Source organism: Solenopsis invicta, chromosome 1 (assembly GCF_016802725.1).
Source record: "Solenopsis invicta isolate M01_SB chromosome 1, UNIL_Sinv_3.0, whole genome shotgun sequence".
Classification (NCBI taxonomy): Eukaryota; Metazoa; Arthropoda; class Insecta; order Hymenoptera; family Formicidae; genus Solenopsis; species Solenopsis invicta.
The window spans coordinates 4,858,191-4,876,854 of NC_052664.1; the positions used below are offsets into that span (position 1 = coordinate 4,858,191).

The following is an 18,664-nucleotide window of genomic DNA, read 5'->3' on the forward strand; positions in this document are numbered from 1 at the left end:
GAAAGATAGAAAGAGGAAATGAGAGCGGCAGGAAGAAATCGATAACAGCATGGCACGCGACAGCTTGCCAACCCTTCGACTTGACTAAACGTTCGGACCGCTACAACCCTTACTCAATCACTCCTTACTAATCATGCTAGCGAAAATGTTTGTGTCCGTACAAATTTCATTTTGTAGTATTGTAATGTTTTCAACTGTTCAACTCAAACAAATATTATTTGAACTAACATCTATCAACTGATGCTTTACAATTGTTCGACATAATAATTAATCATATTTAACCGCGATTTTTTATTTATCAATTTCTAATTACGATGTACATTATCATTATTTAAGATAAAAATTTTAGAAAATAAAATTTTTTTATTTAACCCTTTATAGTCTATCGGTACATGTGTCCCATCCATGTATTACGTGTGTCTAATGGTACAAATCCATTTACATCCACATTTACATAAAACATGACTTCAGATATAACACAAATAAACAAAAAATAAATCAGACTTCAAAGGGTTAAAATCAGTACTTTTAAATCTATATTGTAGAAAGAAAAAGAATATTGTACAATATGTATTAAACATGCTGTTTTATATGTAAATTTTAAAGAATTTAGACGGTCGATCCTAATAGAGTAAATATGAATAAAAATTCAGATAAGATTTAGGAATACTGTTTTGATTCATTAAAATGTATCTCATATTTCACGAAATATTTTTTTGTTTTAGTTTTAAAATTGCATTAATATTGCCAATGTTTATAATTTTTCAAACTTGTAATTGCAACTAGACATAATGTTAAATCTAAAACTTAACTAAAAATAGAATATTATTATTATTATATCTACCTAATTATTTATAGATCACTTATAAATAATGTAATAATATTAAATGATATCTACTTTAACGTAAATTTTTTGAAAAGACTAAAATTATTAACATAATTAGCTTGATGTCATTGATTGTCTTTATTCATTTCTTTAATTGATTTGATATGTATAGTGTAATCTCTGCGAACGATATACACAATATGGAATCTAAGAAAAGAACTCATAATTTCTTCTCGTCCAGCATTTGTCATTGTATACAGTTGGATATCCCACATTTTTCATCACGACATATATACACCGCGAAACATATAACAAGATAAACTTTTGATAGATAGCCAATACGCAGCATATCACGGAATTTATGAAATCTAAACTTTTGAAGCAGGTGTATCCACGTTTTCTATATCGCGAGTAAAGCATATTCACCGGAATCAATTGTGATCAGCACCATTTGACATCTTCACAAACGAAATATTCGAAAATACAATAAACAACGCAAAGATTTATATTCACCGGAATCAATTGTCATCAGCATTTGACATCTTCACAAACGGAAAAATCTTCACAAACGGAAAAATCTTCACAAACGGAATATTCGAAAATATGATAAACAACGCAAAGATTTATCTTGAAAACGCACAGCAATGTTCACTGATTTGTGGAGATAGCGGAATTTACTATTCGATTAGACGCATATTTTTTTACTGAGAGAGAGAGAGCAAGATGAGAAGCTAATGTGACAGTGAATATCGTATTACGCAAAGTGCAAAGAGAATTGCGGTAAAATCTGAGATTAGATCTCACTCAAGAATTCAGAAACAAACCTACGCAGCAAACATTTTAACAGAGATCCTGAGAACGTCCTTTTGACATATGTCTTCAGGACATCTTGAAATTTTGTACCGTATGCGAAAATAGCAAGAAACATAGAAATATTCTTATTTGAATAAGATGATGAAAAATTAAAGCGAGTTGAAGCGAAAATCGAGATGAGAATAATGAATAGTAACAATGAAAATAATAACGTAATTTTTTGGCAAGTAAAAAAGCGTCGATTTCAAACATCTCATTTCAAATTCGCTCAAGACTTGTAAAACATAAATTCAATGTATATATGTATACGTCTGTAACCTATGCCCGCAGGATTGTCCCTCTCTTTCAGTCTTCTGTCCGCCCACGGGGCGTGCGGACGCGGGAATCTGCGAGAGGAAGCGCGCGGAAGAGGGGAGAGCTAGTCGAGAGTAAGTGAGTGGTTGGGTAGTTGCCTGAGTGATGGCAGCAAGGGCGAGAGAGGAAGAGGAGAAGACCGTTGGACCGGAAAGAAAAATACAGTCGCAAATCAAACAGAAAACACATTTTCGCTCTTTTTATACCTCTTTCGCGTAAATATTTGTTCTGGAAATATACGTTCGTTTCGTTTCGTTTCCATCTCTAGTACCGGCCTCTCTTTCCTCATCTTTTTCAATGTGTACGATGCCCATACATATGCACGAACGATGCGTGTCTTATCGATTATATCCCGCTAAAAATTACTGATTTTTTTTACTTTTGTTGTACGTCTTAAATAATAAGATACAAGCCTATAGGATAGATTTGATAAAGGTCTAGATTGTAATAAAGATCCAGATGAACAACTTGCGATATAGCATGGGAGCACCATCAGTAAGACACGTCGACACTGCAACTCGTTCTCAATTTAAAGTTCCAACAGATAAAAGTGGGAATACTTTAACTCGGAATGAAATTTCAAAAGAATGGAATGGGGATAGTGGAGGAACAAAAGAAGACAGTGAGGATGTTCTCTCTTCAGCCAGTCGGCTTTCTTCAACTGAAAAATGTGTAATACGAGCTTGTAGTTCGCCCCCACTCTTGAAAGATACCTCAGTCTCACCCTACACTCCTCCCATCCCTCTGGTACCTTTCTCTTCCATGTACATTCCAGTTTCACTGCTCGAATGGTTAAGCGAACATATTGAAAACCGCACACAGACAATACAAAGTTGCTTTTGTGCGCGTGCGTCGCGTCGCGTTCGTCCTTAGGAATATTAAACAATATTTGGCCAGAAATATTTTCAGATTTCTGAAATTTAGAGTTTGAATTGCGATGTAACTTAACAATGGCATTAATATGATTAATGGCGCACAACGCAATCAATCTTTTTATATCGTGTATGCTGTTAAATATTACAAGAACTCTGTCTTATATGTTTCTGTTACATTATCATAATTTTTCCAGTTATTTTTTTTATTACGTCTAATATTCATACTATATAATATAAGGTATAAAAAAGTGTATATAAAAGCAGATTATATGCCGGTTATAATTACAGTATTGAAGATGTAACATATTTTTATTACTTTTCTTCAAGCAACCAATTTATACGGTATATACAGCGATGAAGCAAAAGTCCATACATCACATTTTGTCCAGTTGCGCAAGGGATTATCGATTTGTAATTGATTCATATTACCTATGCTATTATAATTAGAGTTAATTTTATTTTCGCTACTTTTCTCGATCTTTCCTAGTAATAATATAGGCCGTAAATGTGGTTGGATGGTTGTATTTGTTTTATTATCAGCTATAGTTTCCACGGTATGAACTATTAAATTATACCTAAAAAAGTACATACAATTTAATTTTTATTTACTATAAATATTGTAACAGTTATTACATAATATACATTTATGTATGAATATACAGGGTGTTCAATAATGGTTGTCCTTACGTTTTATCATAAGAGTACGCATTTGTAATTTCTAATATAATAATGTTAGAAATACGTATCCGTCGGTAAATCATGCTCCTATGGTAAAACATGGAAACAGTCATTAATAATCAGCCTGTATATATACGCATGTATATTCACACACACATATATATGTACATATATAACAATATATATACATATATACATATATACATATATATATACATATATATATATATATATATATATATATATATATATACATACATATATATATATATATATATACATATATATATATATTGTATATATATTTATACAATATCGCTCAAAAATTTTAGCATGTTTGATATTTCTCGCATTTCACGAAAAATATACAAAAATACATGGAATTTAAAAAAATGTATGTAATTGAATAGCACATTATCATATTTCTTTTCTGTTTTTTCCATAAATTAGTTTAAAAGTTAAAAAATAAATGTTATGAAATGAATTTTCACAAGAATACAAAAAGTTCAATATTTTTGCAAGAAATTATTGTAGTTTTCTTTTTAAAGAGCATTTTAAAACTTAAAAAGTTTATTTTAAAATATTTTTTGTTAATTTTTTGTGATGTTTTTTCAAATTACAGCGTTTCAAAGTAAAAAAATATTTAAAAAATATCGAATTTCAATTTTATGTAACTGAGATATGAAATCGTAGACAAAACTAAAAAACAGAGATTTAGTCAATCTTAGCTCTTAAAAATGCATTTTTATAAGCTTCTCTTCTCTATAATTTTTTTACTGAGATAAGTAATTTTTTAATAATAAGTAATTTTAAGATGTAAGAGAAAATAAGCAAACAAATTGTTTTGAGCGATAGTGAACATCAATAGATTATATTTTTTAGATTTTAATTTGAGCAATAGATAATTCTTTATTACTTGTCAACCATTTCCTTGATGAATTCTTCTATGTCTACCAGCACCTCTTTCTTCTTGAAGTTAATCACTTGCAATTTATTATCAAAATGCAATTGTGTTTTACATATGTAAGCGAGATGAATAACAATGCTGGATTCTATACTACCATCGATATGTATTAAAACACGTTCAGGATTCTGGTAAAATTGTCTAAATAAAAATTATAGAAAATTAATAGTGATGTAATGTTAATACTAAAATATTAAAATGTATCTTCCTTACCTAAGTTTTTCAAGAGATTGCTCATAAATTGTTCGATGTGAGAAATTTTGTAAAAAATTATTATACTTAATAATACAATCCATGTGTGGTGTCCGATCAAAATTTACGAAGATATTTGCAGGATTTAGTTCGTAAAATCTTTGTTTCGCTCTTTCAGTATCATTCTTATTATCACTTTCTATAGTTACAAATGATTTAAAATACCTACACACATGTATACTTTGCGATTATTCTTTGTTAATTATCAATTTTTGTAAATAATTTAATAAAAGTATTATTAAAACATTTAGATTTAAATTTACAAAAAATACGTATTTTTGATACTTATATTTAATATTAATCAGTAAATAAAAATAAAACTTAAATATATGTGACTTATTTACAATAATTTTTAAACTCTGCATTACCTGCAATCGCTCACCGGATAAGAACCAAAAGAAACATTAGGAAATTCTTTTACTACAGTTGATAAAGCATTTGCAAATAAATCTTCTCTAGCATCAATAAATACCTCTTCCTTTATAAATCTTTTGTTTGCAGAAAGTAATTCCTGAAATAAAGTATAATAGTACAGCTTGTTTATACAACACTAACTATTGCAAAAAATTTTTTTAGAAAGATTTGAAAGATTTTACATTTTATATGCAACTATTCTGAAAGAATTTTTATAACATAAATTAATCAAGTTGCAAATACTAAATAAAAACACACAATAAAAATACTAAGTATATATTTTATACACAATTTTTATTATTAATTTCTTATATTTAACTTCTTAGTATTTGCATTTTTCCAAATATAATAAATTATCATTTTAAAGTATACGCAACACGCGCGCGTGCACAAACATTTTTAATTTATTAAAAAATAAAGTTTAAGCATTTCAGAAATAATTAAATTTATTATATTCTGAGAATTTCAATAAATTTCAAAAAAGTTACAGATTTCTTCAATAACTATTCAACAACTTTCCTACAAAGTTTCAAGAGCAAGTATTGTGGAATTTTATTATTTCTGAACTATTTCAAAAAAGTTACAAATATTTCGTATTTTTTATAAAATATTTTACTGTTTAGTTGAAATATTTTTGAAATATTTCTGAAAAATTTCAGTGCTATATAAATTAATTTTTAAAAAACTAATAAAAATAAATTCGCATTAAAGTACTTACCTCATATAAATTTTGAAAAGCTTTCTCAAGAAATACAGGTGAACCGGGAAACACATATACGTTTCCTAATACAATGTACGGATAAATATTTGGTTTGCTTGTGCCTGTATTTAAACCAAACTTTAGAGATGCTTTCTGAGGAATCTGTGCCATTTTATAAACAGGAGATGATGCATCATCAATTCCAGAATAATGTTTTATTATATCTACCAATTTAGGATGATAGTGCAGCTGATCATTAAAAGCTTTAGCAAGACCTATAGATTATAAAAAACTATAATTATTGGCATAATTTTCAAAATTAGATAAGAGTAACAAACGATCATAGTAGAATCTTATTGTGAGTCAGTAATTTCTTGTGATTTTATATACATTTTCTAATATTTCAAATTGTGTGCCATTACTTTTAGTCTTGAAACGTAATTTTTAAGTTAAACCATAACAATAATAATAATATCATAACAATAAATTGATAATCAATTTAATAATACTAATGGTAACAAATATCTTTTATGACAAAAGAGTGCCAATAAGATCCTTCTTTCCCGAAATACTGTAAATAATACTTGTGTCAGCATCAGTATTATTAAATTGATTATCAATTGATTATTGTGATATATTACTATTTTAATTCAACTTAAGAATTGCTTTTTAAGGTCAAAGTGATAGGACGCAGTTAAAAAAATATATAAAATATAAAATCACATAAGAAATAGGGAGAGTGGGGCTATTCGGTAGACTTTTTTTTCGTTTGTCTCTTGAGTCTTATATTCATTAAAAAAAAAACATGAGAGGTTTGAAAGGTTAAACCTTCCTCTTCACAATGCGGATATAGATAAAACATGGAAATGTACTTGCTTTGAAGTACATATAAAAATGTCGACCAATGCCAAAAATTACAAATAGCCCCAAGCCCGGGGTAATTCGTAATTAATCCGGGAATATCCTGAAATTTGTGTTTTAAGTTGAAAGATTGTAAAAAAGCTGTTGTTAAAACTTTCTTTTATTTAAAAAAAGGATATAGGTATACAAAAAAATGTAAACATACACGTTCGCATGTCCTTTTATGCCATCAATGTGACAGATTTCCTAACCCTATAAGTGTTATTCTTTAACGCTTCATAATTTTACCTGCTTAAGAGCAATAATTTTTTATTTATATTCATATTCTATGTACTAAAATACACAATATTACTGACAAGTAAACCTACGGAAGTGTCACCAATTTTAATAAAACTTTGCATATGTGTAGAACTTCAAAAAATATTAGACACGTATTTTTTTTATCGGCAATGGTCCACTCTGAAGGGTGAAAACTACTCCTTAAAGGTAAGGGATAAAGAACGATGGCACTTTAGGGCCGAAATTTGCCCATGACGGGGAACCTGTGAATTTGGTATATTTTTATGTTTTTGGGTCTGCTGAATTCGAATATAAAATTTAAAATTGTCCAAAGTGCAGGAAACTTTATAAAAATACGATATTTCTACACAAAAACCTAGTTTTGCGATACATGTTTTCTAATAGTAATTTTGAACTCAAAGATCTCTTTTTTTATGAATTTCTTTAAAAATGAGTCTTTTAAATCACCATATCATATATTCGCATGCATGCGCACGCACAAAAAAAGAAAGAAAATAAATTATAATAAAAATATATAAAAAATATATAAATGTTTTAAAAAATATAAAATATAAAAAAATATAAAAAAAGAATATAGAAGAAGAATATAAAAAAAGAAAATAAAAATGCAATAGGATACCCTGTATGTATCTATGTATATACAAACATATATATATATATATATATATGTATATATACATATATATGTATATATATATATGTATATATATATATATGTATATGAATATGTGTGTATGCATAATTATAAAGTATATAGTGATTTAGTGATATAGTGATTTAAAAGATGCATTTTTAAAGAAATTTATAAAAAAAAAGGTCTTTGAGTTCAAAATTACTATTAGAAAACATCGCAAAACTAGGTTTTTGTGCAGAAATATTGTATTTTCATAAAGTTCCCTGCACTTTGGACAATTTTAAATTTTATATTCGAATTCAGCAGACCCAAAAACATAAAAATATACCAAATTCACAGGTTCCCCGTTATGGGCAAATTTCAGCCCTAAAGGGCCATCGTTCTTTAACATATTGGGTGTAATAAGTTAAAAATTTTAAAAAGTAAAATATGTTAGGAGGTTTTTGGGGTCGCTAAAACTAAATCTTATGTCAAATGTATGAAATTCAAAATAGCCGATCCAATATGGCGTCCAAATACTTATTTCGTATAATGTGAAATTAAAAATAGTTGAAAATGTAAAAAAATAAAATTTAAAAAAATAAAAGATTTTTGGAGTCGCTAAAAATAAATCTCATGTCAAAAGTATGAAATTTAAAGTTTTCTCTACGCCCAGTGAGAAATAATACATCAAATTGATGCGTAAGGTATCACGCAAACAAGTGATTTGAGATGACATGAATTCTTCAAATTTACTCATTTTGACAAAAAATAATAAAAATTTTAATGTATCTGGATGCCATATTGGATCGGTCATTTTGAATTTTATACTTTTGACATAAGATTTAGTTTCAACGACCTCAAAAACCCTTTAACCTATTCTACTTTTTAAAGTTTTCAACTTTTTTTAATTTTATATTGAAGTAAATGAAAAACTTCAGTTCCTCAATGCTTAACTCTGCGTAACGTAAACGATCGTAACGTAGCCAACGTAGGTTAAAGTTACTCATAGGCGCTGCAATCAGTATTAAAGAATAACCCCGGTGTTCAGTTTAAGAATAGCCCCAACATCAACTGTGCGCATTATTACGTATGATTAACAAAAATAGACATGACACAGCAAGAAGTAAACACGAAATGTTTCAAATACATTCAACTGAACACGATACATTCAAAGTTTTCAAAAAGAACCTTATTTATCTTATTTAAATTTCGAAGGAATTCTGACTATCAGTCGACTGTCGCAAAACACATATTTTTCACTACTATGACTTCAATATAACACTGTTACCAACAAAACTTTATTAGCAACATTGTTACATTAGGACGTGTTTACAGTATTTAAAGTAAATTTTTAATATGTACCCATAAAAAGATGTTTCCATTTATTGAATTATCCCGTCCAACAAATTACCCCAGTCTCCCCTATTATTGAGCACCAATATTCTATTATAACGTCGTTTATCTCATATGGATATTATTAAAAAGTTAATATTAAAAAAATCAACTAATTAACTTTTATATTTTTTACATTTTTGTATTTTTATATTATAATTTTAGTCTCTTTGCTTAAGTTTTATGTAAAAAGCAAAAAGAAAAGGTAGCTAAAAATTATTCACAAATCAATAGTTATAAAACTTTTTTTATGGCATTTTTTTTTACTTTTAAACAAAAAACAGTTTTGAAGAATTTTATTTCATTTAATACTCTTTTTTAGATTTACCACCATCTCGGTTTTTAAATAATACATTCCCAGCAAACACAGAATATAGCTGCAACATTGCATTGGAGTAACACATGAGGTAACAAATGTTATTTCACAATCATGTAAAGGCAATTTAAAATGTTATTGGGGTACAATATAACTATTTCATGCAACTGTTACATTGTTTTATTTTCTTGTAATAATGAAATAACAGCAACATAACAAAACTTATATAACAGATTTTATATTTTATCTACATTGTCATTATATAAAATTTATATTGCATCAGAGATAACTATTACATTGAAATTATATTCAAATTTTGAATAGCTTTTAGTAGCGCCATTTTGCAACACGCGATTCACATTTGACATTCGACTTATCCAATGTACGACGATCCGAAATTTCGTGATACGTTCGGATTCCCCATTTGAATAGTGATTAAATATGACTGCTAAGGTAGATTTAATTTATCTAGAAGATCGAGAGACTATAAAATATCAGAGAGAATGATTGCTGGAAAGCATTCGGCTATGAAATCAAATTAAATGCACTTAAAGCTTTGCTCGTAGAGGTTATAGCCATTATTTTGTAAACTTTGTTTATCGCAGCTATATGTATAATATATAACGCGAAGGTCGTGTTTTTCGTATAGAATTAGTTTAAAAACATGTGTCAACAACTTTCAAAAAATTCATACAAAACACAGCCAAACGCGTTAGCTGCATTAGCATGCAACAAACTATTTTTACAAAATAAGCAGCAGAGCTTTGAATGCATTCAGATTCCATGGTCAAATGCCCTTTAGCTATCGTTATGATTATTATTTATGTTGTAACTAATGTATAATACATGTACTATCGGTTTCCATGTGCTTAGAAATATATTTTAGTATATTGTGAAATTAATTCACTTTTTTGTAACGTAACAGATTTCAAAGTGTTTTTACAATAAAATAATATGTTCTGTGCAAAAACACATAAATTGCAAGATATTTATAAAACCAAATACTTGTAAATAAATTTGTTTTTATCTTTCTGCCTTTCTTAAGTTTAAGATATCACTTTTTAAGTAAGAGCAAATTTTGCTTTTGCAAATGTGAGTCTTTACCATTCTTGTCGTGGCTATAACTAGTTTTCTGATTGTCTGTGTATAAGATTTTATAAATAACCAAGTTTATAATCATAAGACAATGAGTCAAGTACCTTTCTTTTGTTGAATACGCTTTTTATTAAAATTTTGACTCACATAGGCTAAAGCGTAAAACAAAAATGTGAAATTTAAATAAAGCTGTTAATGCTATAATTAAGAAAACTAAACAAATTCAAAAATTTTTAATGTGGATAAAGATTTGTTTAATACTAGAATTACTAAAACTCATTTATATTTGGTATATACTGTTTGAAATATATACTTATGAAAATACTATAATCTTTATGGCTTGATTTCCTCATTAGAGATTCTTAATAAAAACCATCATAAAACTAGTCTCTATCTAGAAACAACTCACTTTTGCAGTCATATTTATTATTATGTGCTTCCATGAAGAATTAAGAGGATGCTATACTGACGGGAATTACCGACCATTACAGTGTTCATTAATTTTCGAATTGGCTTTACAGATCACAAAATCTTTTTGCAAAATAAAAGTACGCACCAAAACAAAGTCTGCTCTGGTAAATTTTATGAGAAAATTGATCAAAAAGTTAAAAATTCATTTATTTTCGACTCGTGAATCTGTCAACCAAGGTTAATTTTTGTTATTTACTGACGTTCTGTAGCTCGTATGTATAAAATGAGACCAGGGCGGACTTCAGAAAACTCTAACAAACAACACTGACTGTATATCGTTTCAGTCAACAACCTAACAAAAAAGTTTAATAGGTGAACAGCTGTACGTGTTCAACTTTCGTTTAGCGCACGTAAACGATGGCAAGAAGAGCAGTGGCTGTAGTTGATAGGTCTTTTCGCAGATGGCGAAATAATCAAAAAACAAAGACAGATCTATGCGTTGGACAAAGAGCGATAGCCTGGTCTCTCTCGAAAAATAATCTGCAATGCCGACGTCGAAGAAGTTCTTCGGTCACTATAGCATCCTCTTAATGAAGTAATAAATTATAAAAACTTTATAATTTTTTTTCCTTGTTAAAACATAATTTCCTAGAAATAATGTTTTAATGTAATGCATATTCTTATCACAGATAAGATCTTTGGATTAATTCTCTGTAAAAGCAAACGAATTGTTTGACTTGCTTTTACTTAGAATTCAAAAACTTTTCTGGGATTAAGATGTGCAAGAAGCAAATTAGGTTAAGTGAGATTGATAAAATAGCATCATTGCAACAATATAACAACACTAAAGCTTTACATAATAGCTACATTGCATCAATGTAACAGTGACAAACTAGATTATTGGTATATAATTGCAATTTTGCTATTACATAACAGCAATGTTTTCCCTCTGTTACGTGTTACATTGATATAATGTAACCATGATGTTCTATGAGTGAGAAATTATAACATGGACGTTACATGTAACAGACCTGCTATATTGCGTGTAACCTTTAAGTTTATTGCATCAACATTGCTATTATATAACTGTGTTTGCTGGGTTATATTTATGATATATTACGCATATCAATTGTGATTAATCTTTAATGCAACTAGGTACTTTCTATTTTTTCTTTATCTTTTAAAAGATGTATTGTTAGTAACTTTATATATTAATTAAACTTGGCTGATGATATATATATATATATATATATATATATATATATATATATATATATATACAGGGTGATTATTAATGACTGTTCCTACTTTTTACTATAGGAGCACGCATTTGTAATTTCTAATATAATATGTTAGAAATACGTATCTGTCGGTAAATCATGTTCCTATGGAAACGTGGAAACAGTCATTAATAATCACTCTGTATATGACTAAATAAAGTCGAAACATACAGCAGACAATTCATTATAATTACAAATAAATAATTAATTTTTTATTTAAAAAAAGCTTATTTTATTGACCTTTCTTAAATGTTGTTTTGTACTTTATTACACTCAAGCTTTTTTGAAAAATTTTAGTACTGCTTAATTTACATATTTTTATTTTTCCAAATATCCAATAAATAGCTTTACAGGCTAACATGGACAGAGAAACATCCATCTTCTCTTATATAATATTTACCTGTATATGTAACATCATCATGTGTTGGTCCAATTCCACCAGATGTTATAACGTAAGTATATTTGCTGGAAGCATCTTTAATTTCTTTTGAAATTTCTTCAACATTATCACTTATGACAGAAATCTGTGAAGATTGCTCAGTATTATTAAATAAATAATTCTACATATTATATAAAATACATAAAATATCAAGTATGTAAACCCAGATAGTAACATGTCTGTATTGTTATTGGTATATTGCTCACAATCATAGAATGTGTTACTATCAGAACTTTAACATCTTTAATAACTCCACATTTATTAGCAAATTGTTTTCACACTATGACAATTTTGAGTAATAACTTACTAATGACTTATTTTGGGGTCTGAAATTGTCATCATTAAAATTTATGTTGTAAATTTTGTTATAATAATCCTGCATCCAATGCTGGCATTTTAAAGATGAAATAACTTTGTTGTTATTGTCTCACTTTATCTTGCCAGTCTAGTATTAAACTACTATACACACACACACACACACACACACACACACAATTTGTGTGTGTGTGTGTGTGTGTGTGTGTGTGTGTGTGTGTGTGTACATATACATACATCATACATAAATACATATATATATATATATATATATATATATATATATATATATATATTCAATATATATAAATAACACAAATCTGCAAAAAAATTTTTTCAAGAGCTGTTTTGGTTATTCAACGTAATCTTTATGTTTTAGGATGTGCTGAATCTGAAAATGATCTCTATTTTGTTATAGGACATCACGTTTTCTGACAATGTAGGTAACTGTGTTAAATAAGGCAATACCTCAAAACAAATAAAAATAGATTTATGAAATTAATTTCAATTATATCATTATAAAATTATGTGCAAAAATCCAAATATGAACAGGCGAAAACCAAGAAAAAAGTTGAATCAGAACCCGCGCGTCCAGCTTGTAACATGTTGATGCTGGTTTCATTAGCTCTGAAAGTTCTTTTCTTTGAAAGTTACATTTTTTTGGCATTGTATATTTGGAATGCACTGATGTAAATTAATTAATAGTAATTTTAAATTTGAAATTTGAATAACCCTAAAATCAAAAAAATATCAAAAATTGAGAAAAATTTACTAAAAGGAGAATTTTGCATTTTGTGGCAAATTCTGACGTCCAGGATTTTTTTCAATATTTTTTTCATTTTCAGCATACCAAAATACATGGAAATTAGATGAGAATAATCAAACAGCTTTTTAGTCGCAGACCTGTGTAATTATAGATTTACTGCACAATTTTGTTCAGACATGTTTGGTTACCCGAGTATTTATCATATTATTTGCTTACCTTTTTTACTTTAATACCACATTTATATAATAAATTACACATGTAGTAAGAATTGGTATCTTTTACTTGAGCTTTCAATATTTCATCTCCAATAACTAAAAATTTAAAAATCCATATTTATTATTACATAACAGGTAAGCATTTAAACACCCAATACTTGCTTTAAATATTCATATATAGTATAATATATATACCAACCAATAATTCCTGCTGTAGGATGTTTTACACTTTTTATGTAGCATCTTGATAAAACACACATATGATTTCTTATAATATGGGTATGAATAAAACACTGATGGAAACTCATTATTATAAAATTAAAAGTTTTTATTTATATGTAAAATATAACTACGCACACCTAATATAATCTTTTTCTTGTATTATATAAAACATTATACAATTATTAATTTTTTACCAGTATTTAGATTTTAATCTAATCAAAAAATTTTAAATTAAAAAAATGATTATTTTATTTCTTTTTGTCCAAATATAAAGATTTAAACAGCGACCATGGTTATTGGGCCTATAAAAAATAATTATTAAAAATTAAAATTTGTAATTAACCTAGTTTTAAGTTATGTTAAATCAGAGAATAATCAACCATTTACTTGGGTTTCAATGCAAAGCAACATTTAGTATATGTTATTAATTCCTGCTTATCACACGAAATAAAGATACCAAGTATATGTTATTAATTATTCACATGCTACCTATTTTTCTTATATTCTTGTATTTTACATTAATGTAAAAGCTGCTGAAGGCCGCGACAAAGGCTCAACAGGCTTTAGCTGGGGTGTGTTCAGAAACAAAATCTTTTAAGGGCCTCGCACATGAAATGCAAAACAGAGCATAAGCTTTGACTATATAAATATGGACTGCTAGGCTGCGGTCCGATTCACGCTCACAGCGCTCACTGTACTCACGACGCTCATGATCGGTCCGATTCGTTAGCATGCTTAAGGCGCTTGACGACAATAAACGTTTCGGACCACTTGTAAACGCTACTCATAGGGATATAACCTAAGATACCTAGCGTAAGTAAAGTTTAATTATTTTATTTTTTAAAACACTAATAAAATCTTATAATAAATAGAATTGTAAAAAGTATATTTAATAATTTTTTATAATAAAATTAGTTACCTAGATGATATACAATATTTATTTTAAAAATTTATTAAAATATTTTATAAATATTTTTGTACTCTTAGATTAAACAGATCATTGGCTCTTTTAGGCTGTAAGAATAAAGTCACTAGATTTATAAAGTACCGCAATCATTCCGCCATTTTGGCTCCAACATGCGGCACATTTAAAACGTGCATATGTGTATAAATGTATTTAAATAAGAAAGAAAATCATAAACTATATAAATTAATTTTGTTTACAATGGTTCTTATTCACATATGACTTTATTGCAACTCTTTTACTACTATATGTGTTCAATATGCGTTAATATTATATATGCGTATTCTATATGTGTTAATATTAATATATTTTTTTGAAGGTAAAATGGATGCGTCCTATAATAAATGTTTTGATAAGTTTAACAACAATATTGTGGCATGATGGCACAAAGTCTGTACGACAATTATTTAAAAACACTTTAATAGAGTCTAAAGGTTTTAATTTATTCGAAATTAGGCATGTTTTTAAACGTTTAATTTCTCAGAGTACAACAATAACACAACAGATCTAACGCATCTCACGGTGTCTCACGGTAAATAATTGCACTTAATGTGTAGATACATACATTATGAAAGTGTGCACTCTTTACACTTTCCGACGCCATTTTGGCTCCAAATCCTTATACATTGAGTCTTATGAATTGCGGTACTTTATTAATCTAGTGACTTTATGTAAGAAACATCTACAGCGCCATCATCTCCTAAGCGACGATTTCCAGTATAAAATAACATATGGTGTGGTGTGTGGCTTTTATACGCGACAGTAATAAACATTTGTGCGATTGAGTGATATAATACAATAGTACTATATTGTTTTATAAATGGTTGTAAATCAACCAAATATAAAAGTGTAAAGGAGAAACACATTCCTGTACCATTTTTTGGGTAAGTTATTAGTTAATTGCATTGTAACCTAAACTTTTTAATTTTTTTAAATTAAAAAATAAATTAAAAATGAGAAATATAATTCCTACAATGATTCAAGAAACATTAAGAAATCTACGATTAGATACATTATTTATTAACTTTGACACACATATTAAAGATCTAGAAATATTAGAGAATCACAAATACGTAATAATAAAATTAATTATTACGTATTATTTGAACGTTAAATTAGCTTATGAAGGTAAAATAATTACGTTGAATGAACGCAAAGACTTCATAAAACGTAATTTAATTAAAACTGTTATTTTCAGCGGGTAATAATTTATACTGTACACTTTATTACCCGAAAATGACGGTTCTCTAATGAGGCTTTCTTTTATTTATATGACATCACTTATTTGTTTTTATTTTTAATTACTTTCTATTTTTTGCTTTATATATTTTATTATTTTATATACACATATATATATATATATATATATATATATATATATATATATATATATAAATTATATAATTTTTTAAAATATGTCTTTAATAATAAAATGTGTATATTTTATATTTATTTTCTTTTAATTTAGTAAAATTAATTCTTATTTTACAGAAATATAATCGCACATTTTGGAGTGAACGTATAAATTCAAAGCGATATATTGTATTCCGTCTCTTTCTTTTCTGATTTTCTACTATTGCTGTCTCGCTTTTTTGTTTCACATTTCTGCCACTTAGGAGATGGAAGCGTTGCAGATCTTTCTTACACGAAAACATAGGAAAGTGGAGGGGTACTAGCAGTCCAATTTATATAGTCAAAGAGCATAAGCGTAGCACAGAGCCTCTGGACCAATGGGAATCTTATGTAAATCAATATGGCGACTTTATGCTGGATGCTCATTGGTCCATCGGTCTTATGTTCTGCTTATGTTACGTTATGCATTCCATGTGCAAGGTCCTTTACCCGGACGAGAGTGTCCATAGGCTTGTTTCCTGCACTAGACTGCACTGGAACGTTTCTTCTTGTTTTCACTAAAGGGCCTCGCACATAAAATGCATAACATAACATAAGCACAACATAAGACCGATGGACCAATGAGCATCCAGCATAAAGTCACCATATTGATTTACATAAGATTCCCATTGGTCCAGAAGCCTTATGCTACGCTTATGCTCTGGGGGCCTATTCTCGAAAAATATCGCATACGAAAATACTAGGGAACTCTATAATATATGTAACGTATACTATAGTATTTTCGTATATTTTTGTATGCGATATTTTTCGAGAATAGGCCCCCTGTTATGCATTTCATGTGCGAGGCCCTTAATAGCTTATTGTAGAAAGCCTATTAGCGGGGATTCACACCTTGGCGGAAAAGCAGAAAGCAGAAAGCAGAGTGCCAATTAAAACTTGCGCTGGTAGTATATAGTTTCAAAATTCTGCTACAGACTGTACCTGTTTACTACCAGCGCGAGTTCTGATTGGCTCTCTGCTTTCTGCTTTTCCGCCAAGGTGTGAATTCTCCCTTAAAGCTGATGGCAGAAAGCGAGATGTAAGCACTTATGTCTGACTATAGTCTGATAATATTTAGTTATAACCCATTAAGATAATATTTTAATATTACTCACCTCGTCTCTTCGCGTACTTAATAAAGAGACATTCAACGTAAGGGTTGGTTTATAATAGCCGTTACCGTAAAAAATTCACCAATCATAGTCAATTATTCTTTTATACATCAACTATGATTGGTCAATTTCTTACGGTTACGGCTATTATAAACCAACTTCAACACGTCTTACGTCCTTACGGCTTTTTTTGCCTTACTCAACGTCACGTTACGTCACTCACGTCATTTACGTCTTGTTCTCTGCCATCAGCCTAGGCTGCGTTCAGATTCTCCACCCGGTGAGTGATCTCTGGGTGACTGGGTAAATGGGCGGAGCTAATGAAAAGCTCCCTAGTGGTTTATGGAATCTGAACGCACTCTCAAACATTGGGTGTGTTTAGCAAATAACGCTGAGAAATAGTAACATAAATATCTCAGATTCAGAATAAATTACATAATAAATTAAGATAAACGATAAAGATAATACATAAATATTTTACTATGAATATTTTTATCAATATAACTAAAGTAGATGAAAATTAAATGTTAGTAGAATAGGACGAATCAATTTAAACAATGAAAATAAATTTTTATTTTAACAAATTAGATGAAGATATATATTGCGCATATCATCTATTATATGTATAGGCTTGTTTTCTATTCCTGCACTAGACTGCACTGGAACGTTCCTTCTTGTTTTCACTAACTTTCAAATATATATCTATAGGCTTGTTTTCTATTCCTGGGTACGTATTACGCATTTGTTCGGAATCGATTCCGATCGGAATTATTCCGTTTTCCCCTAAATTTCTATTGTGTTTTCTAGGGAAAACGGAATAATTCCGATCGGAATCGATTCCGAACAAATGCATAATACGTGCCCTGCACTAGACTGCACTGGAACGTTCCTTCTTGCTTTCACTAACTTTCAAATATATATGTATTTCATTTTAAGTGTACACTAATTCAGGGAGTTCAGGAACAGAAAACAAACGGTATTTCACTTTAAGTGCACACTAATTCAGGGAGTTCAGGAACAGAAAACAAACAGTATATTTTATTAGTATCAGAAAATATTTAATAATACTAAAAATCTTTAACATACTAATCT

At 28.7% G+C, this 18,664-nt stretch overlaps 1 protein-coding gene across 3 annotated transcripts; it reads right to left on the reverse strand.

The window, feature by feature from the left end:
• Window positions 1-3,061: 3,061 nt before the first annotated feature.
• Window positions 3,062-14,731, reverse strand: LOC105205061 (FAD synthase). Of its 3 annotated transcripts, none has more exons than XM_039448177.1 (9): window positions 14,622-14,731; window positions 14,082-14,406; window positions 13,884-13,978; window positions 12,548-12,671; window positions 5,895-6,151; window positions 5,131-5,273; window positions 4,724-4,927; window positions 4,463-4,651; window positions 3,062-3,443 (listed from the first exon to the last, which is right to left on the reverse strand). In XM_039448177.1, exons 2-9 carry the CDS (start codon window positions 14,188-14,190, stop codon window positions 3,191-3,193), a joined length of 1,374 nt encoding a protein of 457 aa, XP_039304111.1. In that variant the 5' UTR covers window positions 14,191-14,406; window positions 14,622-14,731; the 3' UTR covers window positions 3,062-3,190. The 3 variants fall into 3 exon arrangements, with proteins under 3 accessions (XP_039304111.1, XP_039304104.1, XP_039304115.1); XM_039448170.1 differs by having other exon boundaries at window positions 14,492-14,703; XM_039448181.1 differs by lacking the exons at window positions 13,884-13,978; window positions 14,082-14,406; window positions 14,622-14,731 and adding an exon at window positions 12,894-13,059.
• Window positions 14,732-18,664: the final 3,933 nt, after the last annotated feature.

Bases quoted from the DNA above. Each gene is read 5' to 3' on its own strand.
- LOC105205061 (XM_039448177.1), bottom strand. From the start codon at position 14,190: ATGAGTTTCCATCAGTGTTTTATTCATACCCATATTATAAGAAATCAT. The intron at 4,928-5,130 runs GTAATGCAGAGT...ACATGTGTGTAG, and splicing joins TATCCGGTGAGCGATTGCAG to GTATTTTAAATCATTTGTAA. The intron at 4,652-4,723 runs GTAAGGAAGATA...ATTTTTATTTAG, and splicing joins CAATCTCTTGAAAAACTTAG to ACAATTTTACCAGAATCCTG.